The 20814-nt window shown below is 35.3% G+C and overlaps 1 protein-coding gene across 1 annotated transcript in view; it reads left to right on the top strand.

Annotated features, from left to right (window-relative positions):
• Positions 1–2357: 2357 nt before the first annotated feature.
• CSRNP3 (cysteine and serine rich nuclear protein 3) overlaps positions 2358–20814 on the top strand; it is a 76432-nt gene continuing 57975 nt past the window's right edge. Inside the window, exons 1-2 of the mRNA XM_006083186.3 lie at positions 2358–2610; positions 18737–18907. Of these exons, the coding sequence (XP_006083248.1) occupies positions 18760–18907 (148 nt within the window). The 5' untranslated portion in view covers positions 2358–2610; positions 18737–18759. The remainder of the gene's footprint in view (positions 2611–18736; positions 18908–20814) is intronic.

Below are 20814 nucleotides of genomic sequence, written 5' to 3'. Positions count from 1 at the left end.
ATGCACTTAAAATTATTTTAAACAATCATTAGGATTTACATAATTTCTTCTCATTTTACTAATATTACTGGCAATGCTTGGTTAAAGCCAATTTAGAGAACTGAAATTAAAAATATATATATAGTGCTATATATTTCCATGACATGCTTTCCAAAGACTTTTCTGTTCCAGTTTTGCTGACTTGAAAACTAAGGCATAAGATGCTAGAATAACTCACCAAGGTCATTTAAACAACAGTAGACCTGGAAAGATTATTACTATTTCATGATCATTCTGTCTCTTCCTAATTTCTCTAGTTCTCTTGTCCACCTTTAAATACCTTTTTCAACATTAATGAACTTAATAGGCTCTTACATTTACTACATTAAATTTGTAGTCTATAGTCTTTTCAATGTAGACTCACTATTTTACTGAAAATTTGTTTTAATTGCCTGCTATTTCTATATTCTTTGTATTTATAGTCTTTTCTCGTAAATTATTTCTTTACATGCATTCATACAAACTCCAAATATATGTGGTTTTTATTTCCAATTTTATACTCCTGGCCCCTCCTTCTCCCTAGAATTTGGAAGTAACTTAGTTTTCTGCTGATTCTTTTCTTCCATTTGGCAACCATTTTATTTCATTGTTTTTGAAGTGAGGCAGTAAGAGAAAAAATGGCTGCCTTTTGTTTATTTCCTTGTACATTAACATGATGACATCATCAAAGATATTAGCTAGAATATACATATCTTTAAAAACCCAGAGGTGCACAGTAAGTCAGAAACAGTCTGGTCTTTTGTGTTTCAATGCCCTAAGGTTTTGTAGCTTTGGCGTAGCTTTTGATGCAGAGGGAAAAATGAACATGGACATTTGGGAACAAATACATTAACATTGTGGCATTTAAAACATATCTGAATATGTTTCAGTGTTAAGAACAAACCACCAAAAAGCATTTACTTAAGTTATGAAACATTCTAAATCAATATCTAACCCTGCAAAAAAATGTTGTAAAGAATGATATTAAATCATTGTATTTAGAGACTGGACTTTTTAGCCATGCTTGCCTATTCTGGCTTAAAATTATTTTTAAAATCTTCAATTGTTATAAATATTTCCAAAAATAATTTGTTATTGGAAGGCTAACGCAGGTATATAAATTTTCTGTTTTTGAAATTATTGAATTATTTATAACCACTATTAAAATGTACTGTATATCTAACTATACAGGATATTTGTTTTTTGATCTTCATTTATGGTGCTTCTGACTTTTCTTTGTGTGTTCTTTGTTGCATTTTGCATTATTTGTCATAAGATTTCCATTGGGATTAACAAGCAACAAGCTTTCAATTACCAATTCAATTTAGATAAATTATTAAAAATGTAAGAAATATTTTTAAAACTAAATTCCAATAGCTAATTTTATTTTTAATTTGGAAAACCACAATCCTTTTTCAAATTTTGAGAAATAATTTTAGGTGTCTATTTTTTAAAGTATTTTAGAAAGGTAGTCTGATTATACACATACATGTTTGTGTGTATCTATATATTAATTTAATATCTACACAGCAGAAAATTCCTGTATATGTTGAGTAGTCAGCTCTAAAACTACTTGTTAACATTGAAATCAGATAAGGTAAACCATATGCTTTACTGAGGTAAGCTGTCTAAAATAAGTTACTGCGATTTTAAGAATTAATATGAACCACATGTTCTTTAGATCTTTAAATTGAAATCTTCATTGTTCTTTTAAGTCAGCTGTTCTAAGGATGTGTCATCTTTTGAGAAGATAAATTAATCATCTGCCTCATTTATATACATCAATAAAAGAGATTCACCCTTTCATCTACTTTGTCAAAAGTAATTAGAAGATCTCTATTTTTATTCATATATAGTATCTATTAGTGACTGAGATTTTCATAGAGGAGATTTTGAGGGAAATGGACACTTATCCTTTTGAAAATAATCTCTGCCAAGGAAAAAAAACACCAGCAATCTAACGGTTAAAACATACTGTCAAATCATTCAGTTGAGCAAGGCTCTTTAATAACATTTGTACAAAAGTACTTTCAGAAAGCAGAAGGTAGGAAACAGCTTTTTGCTAGTTCCCCTTCCTTAAATAATTATTCAGCCTCTTATTAAAATAAAATCTAGTTAACTTCTTTTGAATGCTGGCTCAAACGTTTTCTATCATGAAAAAAATCTTGTAAAGGGATTTCCATAAGTTGTGTTGCATTAATGACTTAGAGCAGCTTCATCGTCTGTTATTCCTTCCTCCTAGCAGACCTCAGCTGATAAAAATATCCATAGACACAGTGAAGTCAGTGGCATGCCTGGCTTTCTCAGACAAAACTCCCATGTGATCACATATAGGCAGCCTCAGTGAGGCTGATGCCGTGCAGCTAGCAGTAGGTAATGAGTCTTTGTGCAGAGTGAAGCTCTTGTCGCTGAACAATAAAGCATACGGTACCAGCAATAAAACACAGGGCTGGCAAATTTAAGAAGATTCCGCTGAACCAGGAAGAACAGTGCCTTTGGTGATGCTGACACATATTATAAAATGATAATCAATTTCTTTGGGATTCTAATGAATAAAGACTGCAAGGACTAAGACTACAGCTATTTGAACAGGTCAGTGATTTTCTAAATTACTCCAGCACTTCCTTGTGTTTGATTGGATTTAAATTAGAATGGGCTGATGTGTGCTTTGCCTTAAACAAAAACTTTGCAAGATATTTGCAGTGTGTCATATGAAGGATGCACTTGAATTGACCCAATGTGATTAAATTGTTGATATAATCAGATGGGCTAGAGAAATGTTTATATGATTATAGTAAACTGAAAAGTTATTTATCCTTTTTAAAAATTTATGGGTAAGAGAAAAATTCCTCCAATAATTTCTAATCTCTTATATATGCAGGAATAATATAAGAGTACTGCTAATAAAAAGCTCAAATAAAAAGCTTCAAATTTATTTTTCCGGTATTAAAAATATTATATTGAAATACTTTACACGTCTTATTAATTGGATGAAATATCATTCAGAATTCATTAATGTCTTTCGGCATACTGCAAGAGGAAGGTTTGGAATATTTAATTATTTCAATAAAATGTTTTAAATAAGAATTTTGAAATGTTAGTAACGCTATCAGAACAATGTATTTTATATTCAAATATAGCAATATATTATATATCTATATTATTCTCTTGTGTGCCTTTTATTTTTCATGTTATATTTCCTTTGACAAATGGGAAATCTTATTGCATAAAACCTTTTATTTCATAGATATTATTCACTCACTAATGGAAAAAACAAATTAGCTTAATTGTAAAAAGAATAGATTAATTATGTAATGATGCATAATTCTATTGGCTCACCATTTTAAAAAGATGTGCCTTCATGTGTATTTATAAAAATATGTACACACATGACCTTCTGTATCTAGAAAATAATCACTTCCTAGGTTTATGAGCAATAGAGAAGTTTGTGTTTTAAATAGATTGCTGTGTGTAGGAAGACAGGGGAAGAAATAACTCTAACAAATAATAGCACAACACTGAACATCTTTGCCAAAGACAAGCATTACTGCTACGTGAACCTTTAGATTGAAACACATAGTTTAACTTTGCTCTACATTTTCACTGCGGTATTATTTTAAAGACAGCCCGGGATCTAAATCCTTTATAATTAATTTATTGGACACCATTTAGGATGATTGTCTTCAAGACACTGGGGCACATTTAATATTTTATGGAATTATTCTGGTGACATGATGTATTTGTATAATGACTAAAATAAATGTATGCCTGCAAAATGCTGTTTAAACCCACAACCAAAAGAAATACCCAATGTCTCTTGATTATGCGTGCAATGCTATGTATTCCAGTGGGGGGAAAAATCAGCTATGTTTCAAAAACAAGGGAAGTCAATGAAAAATTTAAATTGGCCTTCCACATGTATTGCAATGAAGTATTTGACTTATGTGGGTTTCCTTAGTTACCATAGTTGATGTGACACCTTCTTTTGGTGGGGAGCAGGGAAAAGCAGGACTCTAAAACAGAGTCAAAAAAACACCACTTATCCATTAATAGACCTGGGGGGCTGTGATGCTGCCAGCCCGGGGAAGTCCCTGCCCACTGCCCCTCGCCCGCTGCAGCCCTCCCGCCGGTGATTCAGGTATTCTGGCAGAGCTGCAGCTCCCAGCCCTTACCCAGCATTCCGTTTCAGCCGCTGGAGGACTGCCCGAGCCTTATGCAAATGAGCCAGCTCGGAGGCTTTGACTGCAGAAGCAGGGGGGTGGGGGGGGGAGGGAGTTCAAAGGTCACAGGGCTGGTGGAGAGCTGGATCGGTCGCAAAATGCACTGGGCTGCTCTGCAGCAGTGTTTTGCAGCAGTTAAATGAAGTGTGCTTTATTTCTCAGAGCGAAGATTTTACAGCGTGTGCCGTAGTCGTTTAAAGTGCACGCAGGTACGGTGACAGATTTCCTGATGCGCCTGATTTTATTTCTGTGGAAGACACTGCATGAGGATTGGCTATTTTCATTCATTGCGGAGATTAGCAGTGCCTTCTCCCTCGAAGGGTTCCCTTAACTAGTTTATTCTTTAGATCTTGATGTTTTCTGGATTTGAAACAGGGGTGTTTTGTTCAAATGGAATAATTTCATGGGAGAAAAGATTGGGTTTGGACGTTCAATAATTACATTTGGGGGGAAAGTTTTTGATTGCAGAAAGATATCTGGGTTGAAACATCTAGGACTAACAACTTTAGAGGATTTTCACACTTGCAAGGAATGTATTTTCAGGAAGAACTGGGTTCCTAGCCTCCTGTTCTTGTGAGGTATCTGGAATTAAATAACTGAGCTCTTTTGTTCCTATCCCAGGCAACATCGTGACAGTTTTAATAAGTTATATTTTCATTTCATTTTAGGAGAGGGTGTCAGTTTCGAGACTCTTTATTCTACATTTTATTCTACATAAACGCCTTATCAGAGAAATAATTTCTTGTTTTGGTGTTGCATCTTTTAAGTGCCTCTCTAATTTTCCAAATTGTTATTATTTTGGGGAGGGGGCTTTTTAGACTATACTATTTTGAATTCAACATGTTTAACTTCCCATGACATTTTCTTTTAGTTAACTCGGATAGTAAAGTGATCCCCATAAATGTTACAGGCAGGACAAGTCTTCTTTTTTTTTTTTTTTTATGCACTAAATATCCCACTTTTGTAAAATGTGTGATTACATCATGGCAGGATCTGACCTGTGCCAAACAAATGTGTACTCACTTTTATTGTTGATATTGCTTTTTTATTTCTAAAACATATTTTAAATAAATTTAAAGCATGATTAAAACATGTTTATCCATATCATTAAAATTTTAAAATATATCAATTCAGCAGTTACAATGTTGATGGGAAGTATTGCACCAAGTCAGCATCTGTCTACATCACAGGTTGTATGTGTATGAAAATATTTTGGAAAAATAAAGAGGCAAAATAATGTTTAGTCATGAAATTACTGTTTGATGCTTTTATATTTGCATAAGACATTTTAAAATGAATTTTATGAAGCTTACATACAAAGAGCTAGCACATGTTTAGATAAACTTAATTACTTTCTTTGCACTGAAGAGTGTTAATTTATTATAATGATTAAGACTCGGTAGTTTGGCAACGATATCTTTTATTTTAAATTAGGAAGAGGGTGTGGATGGTGGATCAAAACAGGGGGTTGACCAATGAAACAGTGAAGGGCAATTATTTCAACTGTCTATGAAATCACTTTGCTGTAGTCATGCAGGTCCGGATTCTCACCCTTTGTCACTCTATGGGGACATTATGACATTTATCCAGGATCCTGAGATTAATTTAGGAAAAGGAATTCATGTTCTGTGTGGTTTTTAAAAATGCAAAAACTGCCAATTTTTTCTAAACTTTCTCTTTTGAAACTTTCAATAATGACTGCAGCTAAAGGGGATATATTTCAAATAAATTGTTTTTTTCTTATGTTGATTGCAATATCCTGTCCTCTATTTTAAATAACATATTTGTAAACAATTGTCTTATATATATGTATATATAATTTATAATAAAATATATATACATTTTACATATCTGTATTACAATATATATAATATATTTTGTATATACCATCTATGCATGTATACATACATATATATATATATATATATATATATATATATATATATATATTTTCAAAGAATCAAAATTTTTCTAAAGGTCAATCATATTTAATTCAACAATTTGGAAAAAAATTTAAATTTTACTTTTAACTTAAGTCTTGCCCATCCATGGATTTTATATAATAACCACTGTGTGTGCTCTAGGCAGAGCACAGGAAGGAGGAAAGAACCAAGTTGAAATTCATTTAGATAGTTCAGTATTATTAATTTTGTAAATGCAACCACTACCAGTTAGCACATTCTGAATATGGACATAAAAACAGTGTGGACAAAGAAGGAGGACCTGCAAAGATTCTTAGAGAAAACATGATTATTAGACACACGTTAAGTAAAGAGAATTGTGCTTCTGTGAGCCAGGAGAGAGTTTTATATGTCCTGCAGTAAATTTATGGCTTTGACTACTGTGGATAATTTATGTCTCTATGCAAATTCACTCAAAACTGGGAAGTCTTTTTTGCATTTGCTGGGGCCATACTGCCATACAAATCTCAGTAGCATGTACATACTACGTTCGTGGTCTGGATATTTAAATGTATATAAAATGTATTTGTATAAATGCACTTCAAATCAAATTTGGAAGGTAAAGCTGTAAAAACAAAGCATTGACGCATATGCAGTTAGTGTACCAAGAAATGGTATTACCTCAGACTTCAAAGGAATCATTAAGGACTTTTCAAAAATTAATTTCCTGCATTCTGATTACCAGTCTATCTCTTTCATCACTTGAAAGTGGAGACCATATTGTAAGCTTGCAAAAGAGTTTAGGGCAAACATGTTGTACCCAGTCTAGCAGGATGGAGGAGAGTCTAAACTCTACAAATAACTGTTGTCATCTCAAACTTGAAAGCGTATGTTTTAAGCTGTACTATCATTATATGTGTCCTTCTCTTGAACTTTTGGTGTCTATGAAATAGAAAGAATGACACATTACTTATATTAAAAAGAAAATGCTCAAGATAATTGAGTATTCAAAGCAATCACATTTATTTATTTTAACCTGGCAAAACATTGATTGCCTTTTGTATAATTTATTCTGGAATTTACATAGAATTGTATCAGTTTTATTGAAAAGTATAAGCACAAAAAAGTGTAAAATTGTTTTTACATTTTTATTTTTACTCCATATTAGTAGACACATAGCAATGCTATAATACTACTTTGTCTAGAGCAGTTGGAAAATAATCTGTGCTAAATAAACCTATTCAGATAACTAAAATGTATAATTTTAATGTCTAGGTTTTTTTAATGTTAATTGCTCTCCTATGGTTCTGCATTGCTGAACAAAATGGAAATCAGTTTAGGCTTTTCCTCATGGCATAAGAATCATTATTCCCACCATTACATTGACTTAGTGCAAAAGATAAAACTGTTCTCTAACACCAAGTGGTGATGCTAGTATATGCTTTTTGTATATAATTTTTTATGTTTTATATATGTACCAGGTATATACTTTTTATAATTTTACTCTGCTTTCTCATGTTAATATTTATTTTTAATACAGTTAATAATTTCTCCTTATCTGAGAGCAACTCAAATACTAAGTTTATGCACTACATTTTACATTAATTCTAAATTGCATAATGGGGAATGGGAAAGAAATAAATATCCCTCCATTCTTCTTCTATGCACTGAACTCCTGATGCAGACACATAATTAGTATATTGAGCATAGGAACATGGAAGATAAACAAAATGCATCTGAGTTCTTATGTTCAGGATTTTGAAAAATCATGTCTGAACTCTACATAAATTAGAAGTTGTTCTGGTTGCTACAGTAAGAATCTGTCATATTAAACCATCAACAGGAATTTGACATTATTTTGTATAATAGGGAAATGAGGAATTGCTAACAGGTATACAAAAACAAAAAAACATATAGACCAAATTTTTATTTGTAGTAATTGATGTATCATTGGTGTCATATACCTATTCTTACCAATTTTGGGAGTTGTGGTCTATTTCATTGTCAGATCCTGGGGCTTTGAGATTCATCACCTCTAACCACCATGCTAACTAAGAAGAGTTATTACTCAGACAAACCTTCAGCTCCATGTAAGCTTATTCATTTAGAAATGCATGTAGTCATTTGTGTATATGCACACACGTGCACACACTTTAAATCCCCCCCCCAATCACACTGAGTTATCAATCCCTATTGCTTTGAAAATTTACTAATTCAATTGTGTGAAGATAAACAAGGCATCTAATATTATACCCACTAACTAGTAGGTGTACTCATCCATTCTGAAGAACTTTGAAGATCTGAAGGAATGTTGGTTCCATGAACTTAGTGTCAAAGGTTACTCTGTAAGAATGAGAACTAGTCCAAAGTATTGGGGAAAAGCTGCTTATTCTGGACTTCTTTTGTCCAATAGCATTTTACAAAGCTGGGTTATACTGTTAAATACATTAAAACCGTATAAATTTAGGGCAACTCATGAACAACTAAAAATCCAGGAAAATATCATATAGTGTTTTCTTAATAGGTAAGTGCTTTTATTATGTATTGGGTATGTGAGTTAACGCTATATAATGAAGTATGAAGAGGCTTAATAGGATAGCAATTAGGAACTTAGGTTCAAGTTCAAGTTGTAAACCTGTTGTCACTTCCAAGATATGGTTTGCCTCTGAACAATCCATGTGGCCTTGGACATGGTACTTAAGTCTGTAAGCCTCAATGTTTTCATATGCAAAATAATTGTGTTTATATCAAAGATTATTTTTATGAAAATGAAATGGCATAATGCATGCCTGGCACATAATAACAGCATTATAAACAATAGCTATTATTTTTTTAAACCATAGGAATTGATCCCCTGGTGTTGATAAGGCAAGTTCAGCTAAAGCCTAGGGTTAGAGAATCTTGATGAAACAGCTTAGATTTGAATGGATGAGAAAGGGACATGTTTTCCAAAAATAGAAACACAGGAGGAGTTTATTGGGGGTCCTACTTAGGTAGTACTGCGTAGCTGATACCTTCTATTCCATGGGACATAGAGAAGGCAGTCACCACGTAGTCACCAAGGTTCAAACTATATGTAGCTCCCTACATGCCTTTAATTTTTCCAAATGGAAGAACAATGTCCACAGACTCCTCACATATGTGGTAAAGTGTACTTTACTGAGCTCTTATTTTATATCTTTTCTTGCTTTGAAATTTTTCATCCTTGTGCTTTTGTTCTACTATTTTTCTATTTCCATGTTGACTTTGTATAATTAAGGCATTAGTCATTCATCTCTGCTCTATCTAGAGTTCCTGCCTCATCCATAGACTATGGACTTTTTGATTATAGAGAGAGCCTGGCCCAAAAAAAATGTTTGCTGAGCCAATGCTGTTATAGAGCATAATGAGTATAATTTTACCTAATGACTTAGTGCTAATTTGACTGAATCATGAAACAATCTCTATCTCACAGATATATTGCTATTTTTAAATTTCTCTGTATCAGAATGATGTTTAGAAATATTGCATTAATTAATTTGGTCACAAGGATTTTCAAAATGAATTTTAAAATATATTTTTAAGTTAAAATTGTTTTAATAGTAGCATACTTAGTTTTTTTTATTAATTTACATTGGTAACAAGTTGGATAAATTGGTGGGGAGGAATGTCATGACTCTTTGCTTTTGTGAAACCCAATTTGAATGGAGAAACTTCTCTAAATAGTGGGTTTCTGACCTTTAAAAGATTATATGAGTTTGGTGTGACTTATTTCTATGTAAACCCATTTTAATCTTTGCAAGCAGAACCGTCATTGAAACTTGAAAATCTAGATATCTAATCTTACTCTTTATTATTTTACTAATTGCTGCTTAATGCGATGTCAGGCAACTATGTATTGTCCTCTGCCTTAGGTAGTAAAAAATCTATACCTTGCTTAAGGTGGTGATTTGTTTTAAAGAATATCCAAAGTACTGTTTTCTACTTATTCTAATTCTAAAATCTCCTTTATTTTCTGCACAGTATTTTTGGCAGGATCCCAGTGCTTAAACGGGAATGGCCCTAAAGCTTGGCCATATTTTATTCTGATGTCCATTTTAGAATACTTTATAAGACAAATGTTTGCAAACGTTCCTTTCCCTTCAGACCATTCTGGTGATTCTTTTGAAGGAAAAGGATATCATATCTCTTAAATAACACTTGCTAGTCTACTTTATTATTCAGTCAGAAACTTCATAAAAGACTGAAGTGAAACTTCTTAAGAGCTAAGGAGGAAAAAAAAATGTGTAATCTTCCAATGCTGCAATAATAATTCTAAATTCTTCACGTCTGTGTGGTCTTTTATTCTCTTAATGTGGTAAGTCTTGCCAGTCATCCAAGGAATCAGGCTAAGTACTGTTCTTTAGTCTTAATAGCAAGCATATAAAATAAATTTTTATTGGTACTTTTGTTGTTAGAGTGGGGAAAATAGGCTTACAACAGGCACTTGATCAATTTTCAACAGTTTTAAAAGCCTTATTATGTTCTCGGTTGACTTTCTCCACTCTTGCTAATTAAAAGAGCTTCCTGAAAGTTACTTTAGGGAAGGACTTTGGACTCCAGTCCATATGTATTTTATTACACTATGTTGCCAAATACCAACTAGTGATCAATGTTTAGAATTAAGTAGCATTTTTAAAAAGACCAGTTCTGTCTGTTTTTAATGGATATTAATCCCCAGGGAGGTAACAGAAAATTTCTTGGGGTCCCCCCAGCCAGAGAGAGTCATAAAGAACCCATTTACCCATTAGTAAGTAGAGTAGCCATCCATCCCTATATCAGCAGGGCATAAATTAGTTTAGCCTTTGCAATTTGTACACAGTCAGAGAAGAAGGTTGGGCATTAGAGACACCAGGAGGCCACTGCTTTTATCATTACTCCAGGTACTTGGGACTGCATTACATCAGAACCTGTTCTCATATTTTGATAAGTAGATAAAGAAGAGAGGTATTCCTCTTACTTAAAATTAGGCTACTTGTTAGGATCTGATCCAAAATTAGACTCCAGATTGATGACCATTCATTCACTGAGCAAGCACTGGAGTACATAGCCAGTCCATGAAGAATCTCACAGTAAAGGGTGAGAAAATGTCACTGAAATTAGCAGTTGTGATGCAGTGTAAGAAGTACTGCTAAACGCATCAAGCAGGTGCTATGACTGGAGAGGGGTCACTTAACCCAGTGTGGTGCTGGTCAGAGAATATTTTTTGGAGAAAGTTTGGGTCAGTCAGGCCTCTTGGGCAAATTATCTAGATTTCTGAAACTTCCATTTCTTTGTAAAAACTACCTTATAGGATTTGGGAAAAGATGACAGAGAATAGGTACAAAGTATCTGGCCCTGATGGGTACTCACTAAAGGCTGACGATATTATTATAAATGGAACGAGGAACCTAAACTATGTTTTAGGAAAGACAGACACTGTTTTGAGGAAAATGTACTCAACCTAGAACCATTCTAGTCAAGCCTTCACCAAGCCACAGAGTTACAGACAAGGCATTTAGGGCAGCCAAGTGAGCACTGAAGAAAGACACCCTTAAACATGGTTGGGATGTCCCCGTAAGATGCAGTAAGGCCCTTTGGCACACATGGCAGAAGAAACTGAGGGAGCCAGAAAGAAGCCTTCCCTAGGAAGTGGGTAACCCTGGTAGTAAAGGGAACCGGAGGCAACAGATGTCCAAACTTCTGTCGTGCTTTGAACTAACGAGTCACAATGAATCATTTCTCCAAGTTCTGGATAGCCACCCAAGCTGGGGCAGTGGTACAAGTCACCAGAGCAGAGGTTCTAAACTGAGAGGATATGGATAGATGGCATGCATTTGTGCTTTTCTGCACTTTTTTTCTGGAGAAAACATTCAGTTTTTAAATATATTTTTATTGATTTCAGAGAGGGAGAGAGGGGGGGGCGAGAGAGAAACATCAATGATGAGAGAATCATTTACTGGCTGCCTCCTGCATGATCCACACTGGGGATCGAACCCACAACCTGGGCATGTGCCCTTGACCAGAATTGAACCAGGGACCCTTCAGATCGCAGGCTGACTCTCTATCCACTGAGCCAAACCAGTTAGGGCAAAACATTCATTTCTTTCATCAAATTCTCCAACTACAAATCATCAAGGTGCAAAATAATGAAATCCTAAGCACATAAAGTAATTGAGAACTTTAACTCAAGGTCACAGGCAACTCCAGCACAGGGAACACATACATAATTGGGGAACCCTACAATTATTTCTCAAATAAAAATGCTCATTAGGTACGAGTGCTCCTAGGGTTCTTGGCTTAAGCAGACACCTGGACAAGAGAAGTGTATTTGGCCAACTTGTGCTTTGCTTCTCACATTGGCAAGCGACCAGCAGCATTTTTCACATTGGTGGTTCCCCATTGAAACACCTTGCGGGATTTTACTTTGTGAAATCATTGCCAAATCTTTATCCTCTTGGTGGCAATTATGTTAATTTCTTGCCAAATGGGTTCTAGTAAAAATGGCCCTAGCATTGTTGAAAAATATATCTTTTTGTTGTTTAGAGAAATGCATAAGCATTCTGAGAATGTGTGAATTCATAAGTGTTCGAGGCATTAAAATCTAATGCCAACTTCTTAAAATAATGGTTATCTTATTTTAGCAGGGGCTACATCTTATAGTCAGTGTTTGATAATAGTGTAAGGTCAGTAATAGTGTCAGTATTAGGGGAGAACATCACTGATTACTTAAAATCATGGTTTAGAAAAATGAAGGATGAAAGGATTTAATACAAACTAATAGGTAAAATTGTATGCTGATACTTAGGGACACATCTGAATAACTAAAGATATCATACCAAAGAATAAAAATAGCACTTTTTTTTAGCTGAGCTCTCCTTTTATTGGAATAAAACCTATGCACCATTGATTGAGCAACTGTCCTCTTCATCCTCTACCTGGCCCAGTAGATAATCTGGTTGATGAAGTGTGACATTGTAAATAATCTTGCTTTTGCCAGCTAAGCTCTTCCCACCTGCTACCACAGATGAGCCACACACCAGTATTTTCATCAACCTGTTGGCAATGCCTTTCATCTCATCATTTGCATTTGGTGACGTCCCAGCCCCTTGGTGATTGAAGCAGTAGTCTTACCTTATCAAAGTAGTCAGAATAGAAATTTATCATAGTTTGTTAGTGTTTTGTGTTTTCTGGAAGAATTTGGTGAGAACACAAGATAAATATTTTGTTCTTTGACAAGTCATGAAGAAATATCCCCTATGCCAGGTTGTTTAACACGCCATCTCACCAGGCAGAAGGGTCTTTGTTAATGACCTTGCAGCTAAAGGTCACTCTCATGTTGATTAACTACAAAATTAGCAAGGAAGCAATACAAGAGAATGAAGATGAACCCAGGGCTCTACCTGCCTCCCTTTGTTCCAGAGAGAGGAGCAGGGAAAGCTCCTGGTTGGGCAGCCTCCATGGAATAAGGACCTACCAGGTAAAATGACCTGGGAACTCACAGCTCACCACCTGTTTTTTCATCAAGCCCGGGAAGAGACGGCATCTTCCTAAGAAGACATCCCCATTACTGTACAAGGAAATTCTCGCCATGACAAAATTACCTCCTTTTAAATATATATTTTCTGCATCAGTGATAGGCCAAGCCTGACCATTACCTATTAACCACCACCCACCTGTCACCTTTTTTGTAAATTCTTTGATAAATTTATGATTTACCCTAATGATTGTAAATGTTTTATTTACTGTGTTTAATCTGATTGGTTAGGGACAGAGATATTCTTGTATGGTAGTCAGTTGGTAGGTGGCATTTCTTATGTAACTGTATTTGTTGATTTCATAGTCATTCTATTTTCTCACCAAGAATCAAGAGCACCAGTTAGGGTTGTCAAAAGAAATGCAGGATGCCCAATTTAATCTGAATTTCAGATAAGCAACAAATAATAAGTATAAATATATCCCAAATGGTATTTTTTAACCTCAAACTCAAATTTGTCTGGGTGTCATATTTTTATTTGCTAAGTCTGGCAAACCCTAAAGTGGTTTTTCTGCAAATCAGATGACTTGCTCCTCAGAATTGAGGGATCCATGATATTCTTAAGGCATTTTTCCTGTGGTCATTTTCTTAAAATACATAGCAAAGCATCAGGAAATAGGGGCAAATGTCAGAAGAAAAAAGGATTAAACATTAGATGACTATAAATGGGACAGTAAGAGCTCAATGTGTTACCTATGGAAGCTATGTAATATTTGGGATATCAAAAGAGTGCTACCCAAAGTTTAGCTGCCATTCTTCTTCCAAAGGCATTGAAATGTCCATTTTTATCTAACTTCTTGATTTGGAAGCACTTATACTTCTTTACTACTTTTTCATTAAATGTGCTGAGAGGCTCCTGAGCAATGGTTACATCTAATACAAATATGAAATAAGTCTATATGTTAATCAACAACAACAGATATCCAAGATAACAGAGTTTTAAAATAAAGTAGTTATTGATTAAATTTGACAATAGAAAGGGCATGTGGGCACAGGAAAAGAGGAAGCTGTCCAAGTGGTGAAATCATGGACCATATTAATGAATGAAAAAATAAGATAAATCTGTATTAGCCAAGGAGAGACTAGTGACTTTGAAATGCAATTGAACTTATTGAAGCCTCTGAGTGAGTCTCTGGAGTATTACCTAATTGGGTGGCTCCCTGCCTACTGGTCATGTAGTTGAACGATCAAAGCCTGGCACCTGACCCAAGGTGGGCTAAAACGTTCTTCACCCCTTGAAACATTAAACTTGAAAGGCAAGACATAGAGAACAGTTGTTGGGCTTAAACTTGGTAATAGCATTTTAGAGAAAAGATCAAGGAATTTCTAGTCAGAATCCTAGAAGCTGTCCTTATTCCTACATTTCCTCAGAGGAAATGCATTTAGGTTTTAGCTCTGTCTCAGATTGCATGAACTAGTTTAGTATCTTTTCAACAGATGTCTTTGTGTTAAGTTAGCTAGAATTGGCTTTTAGGTTGCTCGCAAGCAAAAAATATATATATGACGTTTTGAGGTCAATGTTATCTCTCATTTTGATTCTCTTTCAATCAAATATACCCAGATATATTGTTAGTCAGGAGAGAGTGGTGAATGAGATGAACATGATTTCTGCTTCCTGGAGCTTTCAGTCCAGCGAAGAAATGAGACACTGATAGAGAAATTGAAGTGTGGAAATGGAAAGGTTTCATTCATTCATCAAACACATATTTATTAATCTCCTATAATATATAAGGCATTGGCTGTGACCCCTGGAACACTAGTAAAGAAAACAAAGATCTTTGCCCTTAAATAGTTTAGCTAAACACAAAAATAATACACAATAAACATTGTTTTTTTATGCAGGAACACATAAATAAATAACATGGATTTAGAAAGTGGTGAGTGCCATGGGAAAATATTTTTAAAATGAACCAAGGAAAAGGCCTAGCTGCCAGAGAGAAATGGCAGGGTGGAGAAACTGAGAGATCATTCGAGCTAAAATATTGACAACAGGGTCAGTGGCTCAAAATGAAGATGAAGAGATTAGCCAAAATAGACTGTTACGGATTTTATAAGCCATCTGAGGATTTCGGACTTTATCCTAAGGCAATCCAAAGCCACTTAAGAGTTTTAAACTACAGACTGACATGATCAGATTTGCATGTTAAATTTATCTTTCTGCCCGCAACCTGGAAAACACATTAAAGCAAACAGTAGTGGATGGGGGAAAAATAATTAGGAGGCTTCTGTCCTAGTCCAAGTGAGAAATGGTGATGCCCTTGACTAGCATGTGTTTTATGAATTGGAAAACCGTAGCTGTGTAAAAAAATGGCCGTTATCGGGGTTTAGATTTTCAGCTGCTCACATTTAAAATAAATGAATACCTACCCAGCTTTATCTTCTGCCTAAATTCTTGTATTCTTTTCTTCCCTAGTGAGATAGTATAGATGATGTAGCAGGAAACCACTCCACTATTAGGTCTAAACCAAGGTTAAGATACTGGTAAGCAGTAGGTCATTTGACCCTCACAATTTGTGATGACATCTTGTTACACTCACATTTTTTTAAAAGGCAGTGAAACCAGATAGATATTATGCTTGGTTGTTGCACAAGTAATTTAGCACTTAACCAATTTCATGGGTATAAGGTTATGCCCTCCTGTAATTACTTAACATTTTTATTTTAAGCATAGGCACTAATTCTACTCTAAGCAGGCAGTGCCTTTTTTTTTCTTTGACATGGGTCTGGCTTAGGCTTTTTCACTCCTGAAAATGTATATAGAAATTATATCCAACCTTCAACTCTATGGTTTAAAGTCTTGCAGGTTCCAAATGTAATAACAAAGGGGGAAATGACTTCTAATTCTCTTATCACCCCTCCCAAGATTCCCCCTCTCATTCTTGAGGAAGTGACAAAGGTACTCATCTCACCATATTGGAACATGGTTCCCTGTGGCCCAATTTAGTGTCTTGAGGACCCTGGCTTTCCTAAGGAAGCTGGGGAAGCTTAATGATGTGGTTTTTAACTGTTCCCATTGCAATATTTTATTATAAAAATATACTTAAAAAATAGGTTTTCATCTTGTATTACTTTGTGTCTTGGAGTTTCTCCCTCATGAATTTCTTTGCATCTTGTTTGAAGTGAACCATTTTAAAATTTATATCCCGTCCTACTTTTATTTTAAGAACTTACTTAAAATATCTTTCTCTTTTCCATGCTCAGATTTGCATGAACACTTTATTCATTTCACACTCTTCTAGCTGGAGAAAATAATATACTAATCTGAATAGTGGTAAAATAAGAGTAAGAATAAAGATTTTATTCTCAAAAGTGTGGACAATGCAATATCGTCTTATTGTGATCAGTTTTCTCCATTGTTAATGTAAGTGCAAAAAGACATGGATTACTAGAACAGGCTGCAGAACGTGAATTTGGGAGTGTTCACAATTCGATAGAGCTCAGCCTAGTGGATGGGCAAGTAACATATTCTACTCCCTTTTATATCCCCTACTCCACCCAAGAAGTCAAACATATTCATACCAGTTCCTCAACACATGTGTAGGTGAGTGGAGTACATTGAAATCAGTGATAGACTTAGGAGACATCTCATACATGTCTAATAATTTCACTAGAAATCACATCACGGATGGCCTTTTGACTAGGAATTGAGTGCTGGGTTATGTGACTCTCTAGGGCTGGTGTGTGGACATGCCCAAGAAAGGACAAGTCCAGGGAGAAGCTGCTGGAGAGCAGACTAGAATGAGACAAGTGGTCCTCCAGTTTGAGTGCTCATCAAGATCACCTGGAAGCCTTCCTGAAGCACTGAGTGCTAGGCTCCGCCCCCTGGGAGTTTCTGATTCAGATGAGCTGGAGAGGGGCCTGAGAATTTGCATTCTAACAGTCTCCCTCCTGGGTGATGCTGAGGCTGCTAATCCAAGTAGCCCTCTGTGAAAGAAAACTACTGAATTAAGTGTTGAAGAGCTGGCCCAACTAAGGGGATCTAGGTAAGCTGCTTGCTCTGTGATCTGTGCAGAGGAGGGGTAAGTTCAGAGATTTCTGAGAGCAATAGCTGGGTAATGTAACTAAGTGGGCATCAGAATAGCTTTAAGGGTCTTGCTTCCTCCTGATCAAAGGGCTGATGGCTACGCTTTGGCAAGAGAAGGAGAGAATGGCTTCAAGAACTCAAATGAGAATTCAAATGAGCTGACAAATGGGATGGAAGATAGAATGCATGGGATTGGCTTGATAACATTTTCGCTAAGTTAATCTAATTTAGCAATGTAAAGCCAAGTACATACGTCTAAGCTAATTTATACATAGGTTTTCTCCAAAATATTCTTTCACTGCAAGGAAAGTTTCTGTCCTTTAGCTGACTGTACATATGTCAAGGTAAATGGGGAAAGAGCAGAAAGCCCCAGGAAGAAGGGAAAGCCCATTCATCGTAGAAAAAGGACTTAGGAGAAACCATGCCCTCACCCCACCCCTCGCCAATTAGTGCTATCTCCCAGGTAAACAGCCTTAGATAGTTCCTGAAACAGTGGCAACAGCTTCAGCAAGCAGGTATCATGGGGACACATTGCACCTTATTGCAATATTGAAATGGAAACTACCTAAAATTTAGCGCTGGTTTCATATGCTTCACTGTACTCAGCTAATTAGGTTCTTTCATTTCAAAACTTGAGCATGGCATTTGTGCATACTTATCTGTGTTCCTTCCAGATGAATTTTTTACAAGCAGTAATCATTTAAGACTTTGGGGGACACTGGCATTTATTTTCATTACAGAATTTCATGGACTCCGGTGGATTTTCTTAATTTGCCAACAAAAGGGAATAGAGGTATTCCAATAAGAGGAACTATGTCCAAAAAAATTGTACATTTTGGTAAGCAAATGGTCAAATGCCCATATTTAATGTAAAGTCATTTTTGTTAATTTGAAGATATTTTTTGAAAAAACCTGCTTGGTGATCTTTCCAAGGTAAAGCTCATGTATAAAAAGCCACTTAGACATGACTTTGGGGACCTTGGCTGCACATCCAGCGGTCACATATTTCAACGCTTCGTTGCGCCCATTCCTGTTCCAGGTACATGTGACAGCGCTGCAGCTATGAGTGGAATTTTAAAGAGGAAGTTTGAAGAAGTTGACGGCTCCTCGCCCTGCTCCTCCGTGCGGGAATCTGATGATGAAGTTTCCAGCAGTGAAAGTGCTGACAGTGGGGACAGTGTCAATCCATCCACCTCTAATCATTTCCCCCGTGAGTACAGAATCCGTACCTGAAGCCAGTTGTCTGGGTCTGCAGTGAAAATAATTGTATCAGCTTGGTCATTTTTTTAGCCTTCATTACCATTTTTTTATAATTGATCTAAAAACAATTCATGCTTAAGTAAAAATGAAATATGTCGGCGGGAACAGTGGATTCCTTTAGGTTGCTGTTGGTAGTGGATTATTTGGTTTTGTTGACCAAGTGATTCAATGAAAAAAAAAAGACATTTTATTATTACTTTTTGAAGGAAGCACTCTATTCTGGTAGTAGATGGGAAAAGACAAGTAAAGGCACAAAATAACTTATCCTCCTATACCTGACAATATTCTGGGGAATTGAAGGTCTAGGTTAGGATTTAAAGGAGCTCAGCCAGCTATGCATTAAGAGAACAAAACAACAGCAAAAATCTCCCAAGTGTGCAAGTACATGCAGTTTAGTCCTCTTTCCTACTCATCCCTTTATTCTCTCATCCCCAAGAATAATATTTAAAAACCACAAAGAAGAAAAAAAATGTTTGGTTTCTCTTTGATTCCTTTTCTTCCACACTGTAACATCATATCTTCCTATCAGTCAAGGTATTATGAGGTTTGAAAGAATGATGAGAAAAATTCATAAAGTAATACAACCTACAAGCTAAAGGAAACTTATTAGTAACAGATAAATAATCTCATAAATAGAATTTTTGTTTCTAACAGGCAGATTGGAATATATCATATCATGATAGATAACTAGTCTTAGTTTTTTTTTCATTTTTCAATTAAGTGGCTGAGTATGTTAATATGATTCTATAATATAGAATTATTTTGAAAATATGACAACCCAGAAAACCGAAAGAATTAACCATATTTTTAAAAGGAGATAAGGGACTCAATAATAACTGTTGAACATGAAACAAATATACTAAAATCAACATTGTTCATTTAAATAAACAAAACTAATCAAAATTATAGTGAAAGAAAAAATAATGATAATAAAAGAAATTATAGTGAAAGAGCAATTGCAACTATTATAATGGGAAAAATCTCAAAATATTTAGGGACAAGGTTATTGTGTGATGTAGGTGATTTAAATGCATTTACATATGTTATGAGGATATGATCTTATGTTTCTGATTCAAAAGAAGTAATTTTACCAATTTCTTCTTAATATTAATAGTGATAATAACAATGACATTATCAACTAACATGGTTTTGTGAAGATCAACAGAGCAGATGAGATAAAAACACATGAAAGAATTTTGTAAAATGTCAAATTCTAAACACATGCTATAATAAAAAATCATAGCTAACATTTATTGTATATATGTTATGCTCCAATGGCTTTATATAGCCATCCTAGAAGTACCACTCCCTTCAATATACATAGGATACATCTGAGGCTCAGAGAAGCTAAACATCTTGCCCCAAATCACACAGGATTTGAACCTAGAGATACATATATTTGTCCCACTCCATAGTCTTCAACTTTTTCATTATCCCATTTTGCCCCTTAATTATATAATATTGAACATATCTTTAAAATATTCATTATCTACACTAATAACAGAGAAAGATGCAAATTGACCCCACTTTTGTGACACCCACCAGCCAATCAGGAGTGAGTATGCAAATTAACCCCAAAAAGATGGCAGGTTAAATTGCATACGCAGGTGCCAGTGGCTGGGGGCGGGCGGGATGCTGATTCATCTCGCAGGCCTTCAGCACTGCTCCAGGCCTCTGTGCAGCATGGAAAGGCTGAAAGGCAGCTCCGGCAGGAGCGAAGGCGGTGCTGGCAGCCAGGGGAAGGAAGGCCCATTCTTGCATGAATCTTCGTGCATCAGGCCTCTAGTGAGTTATAAAAGAATGCTTGAATTAGTGAAGAGAGGTTACCTTTCTGGTTATTACTATAAGTAAAGCTTT

This window comes from Myotis lucifugus, unplaced genomic scaffold (assembly GCF_000147115.1).
Source record: "Myotis lucifugus unplaced genomic scaffold, Myoluc2.0 scaffold_5, whole genome shotgun sequence".
In the NCBI taxonomy this organism is placed as follows: Eukaryota; Metazoa; Chordata; class Mammalia; order Chiroptera; family Vespertilionidae; genus Myotis; species Myotis lucifugus.
Note: the sequence above shows the minus strand (reverse complement) of the source record. Positions and strands in the feature narration are given on the sequence as shown.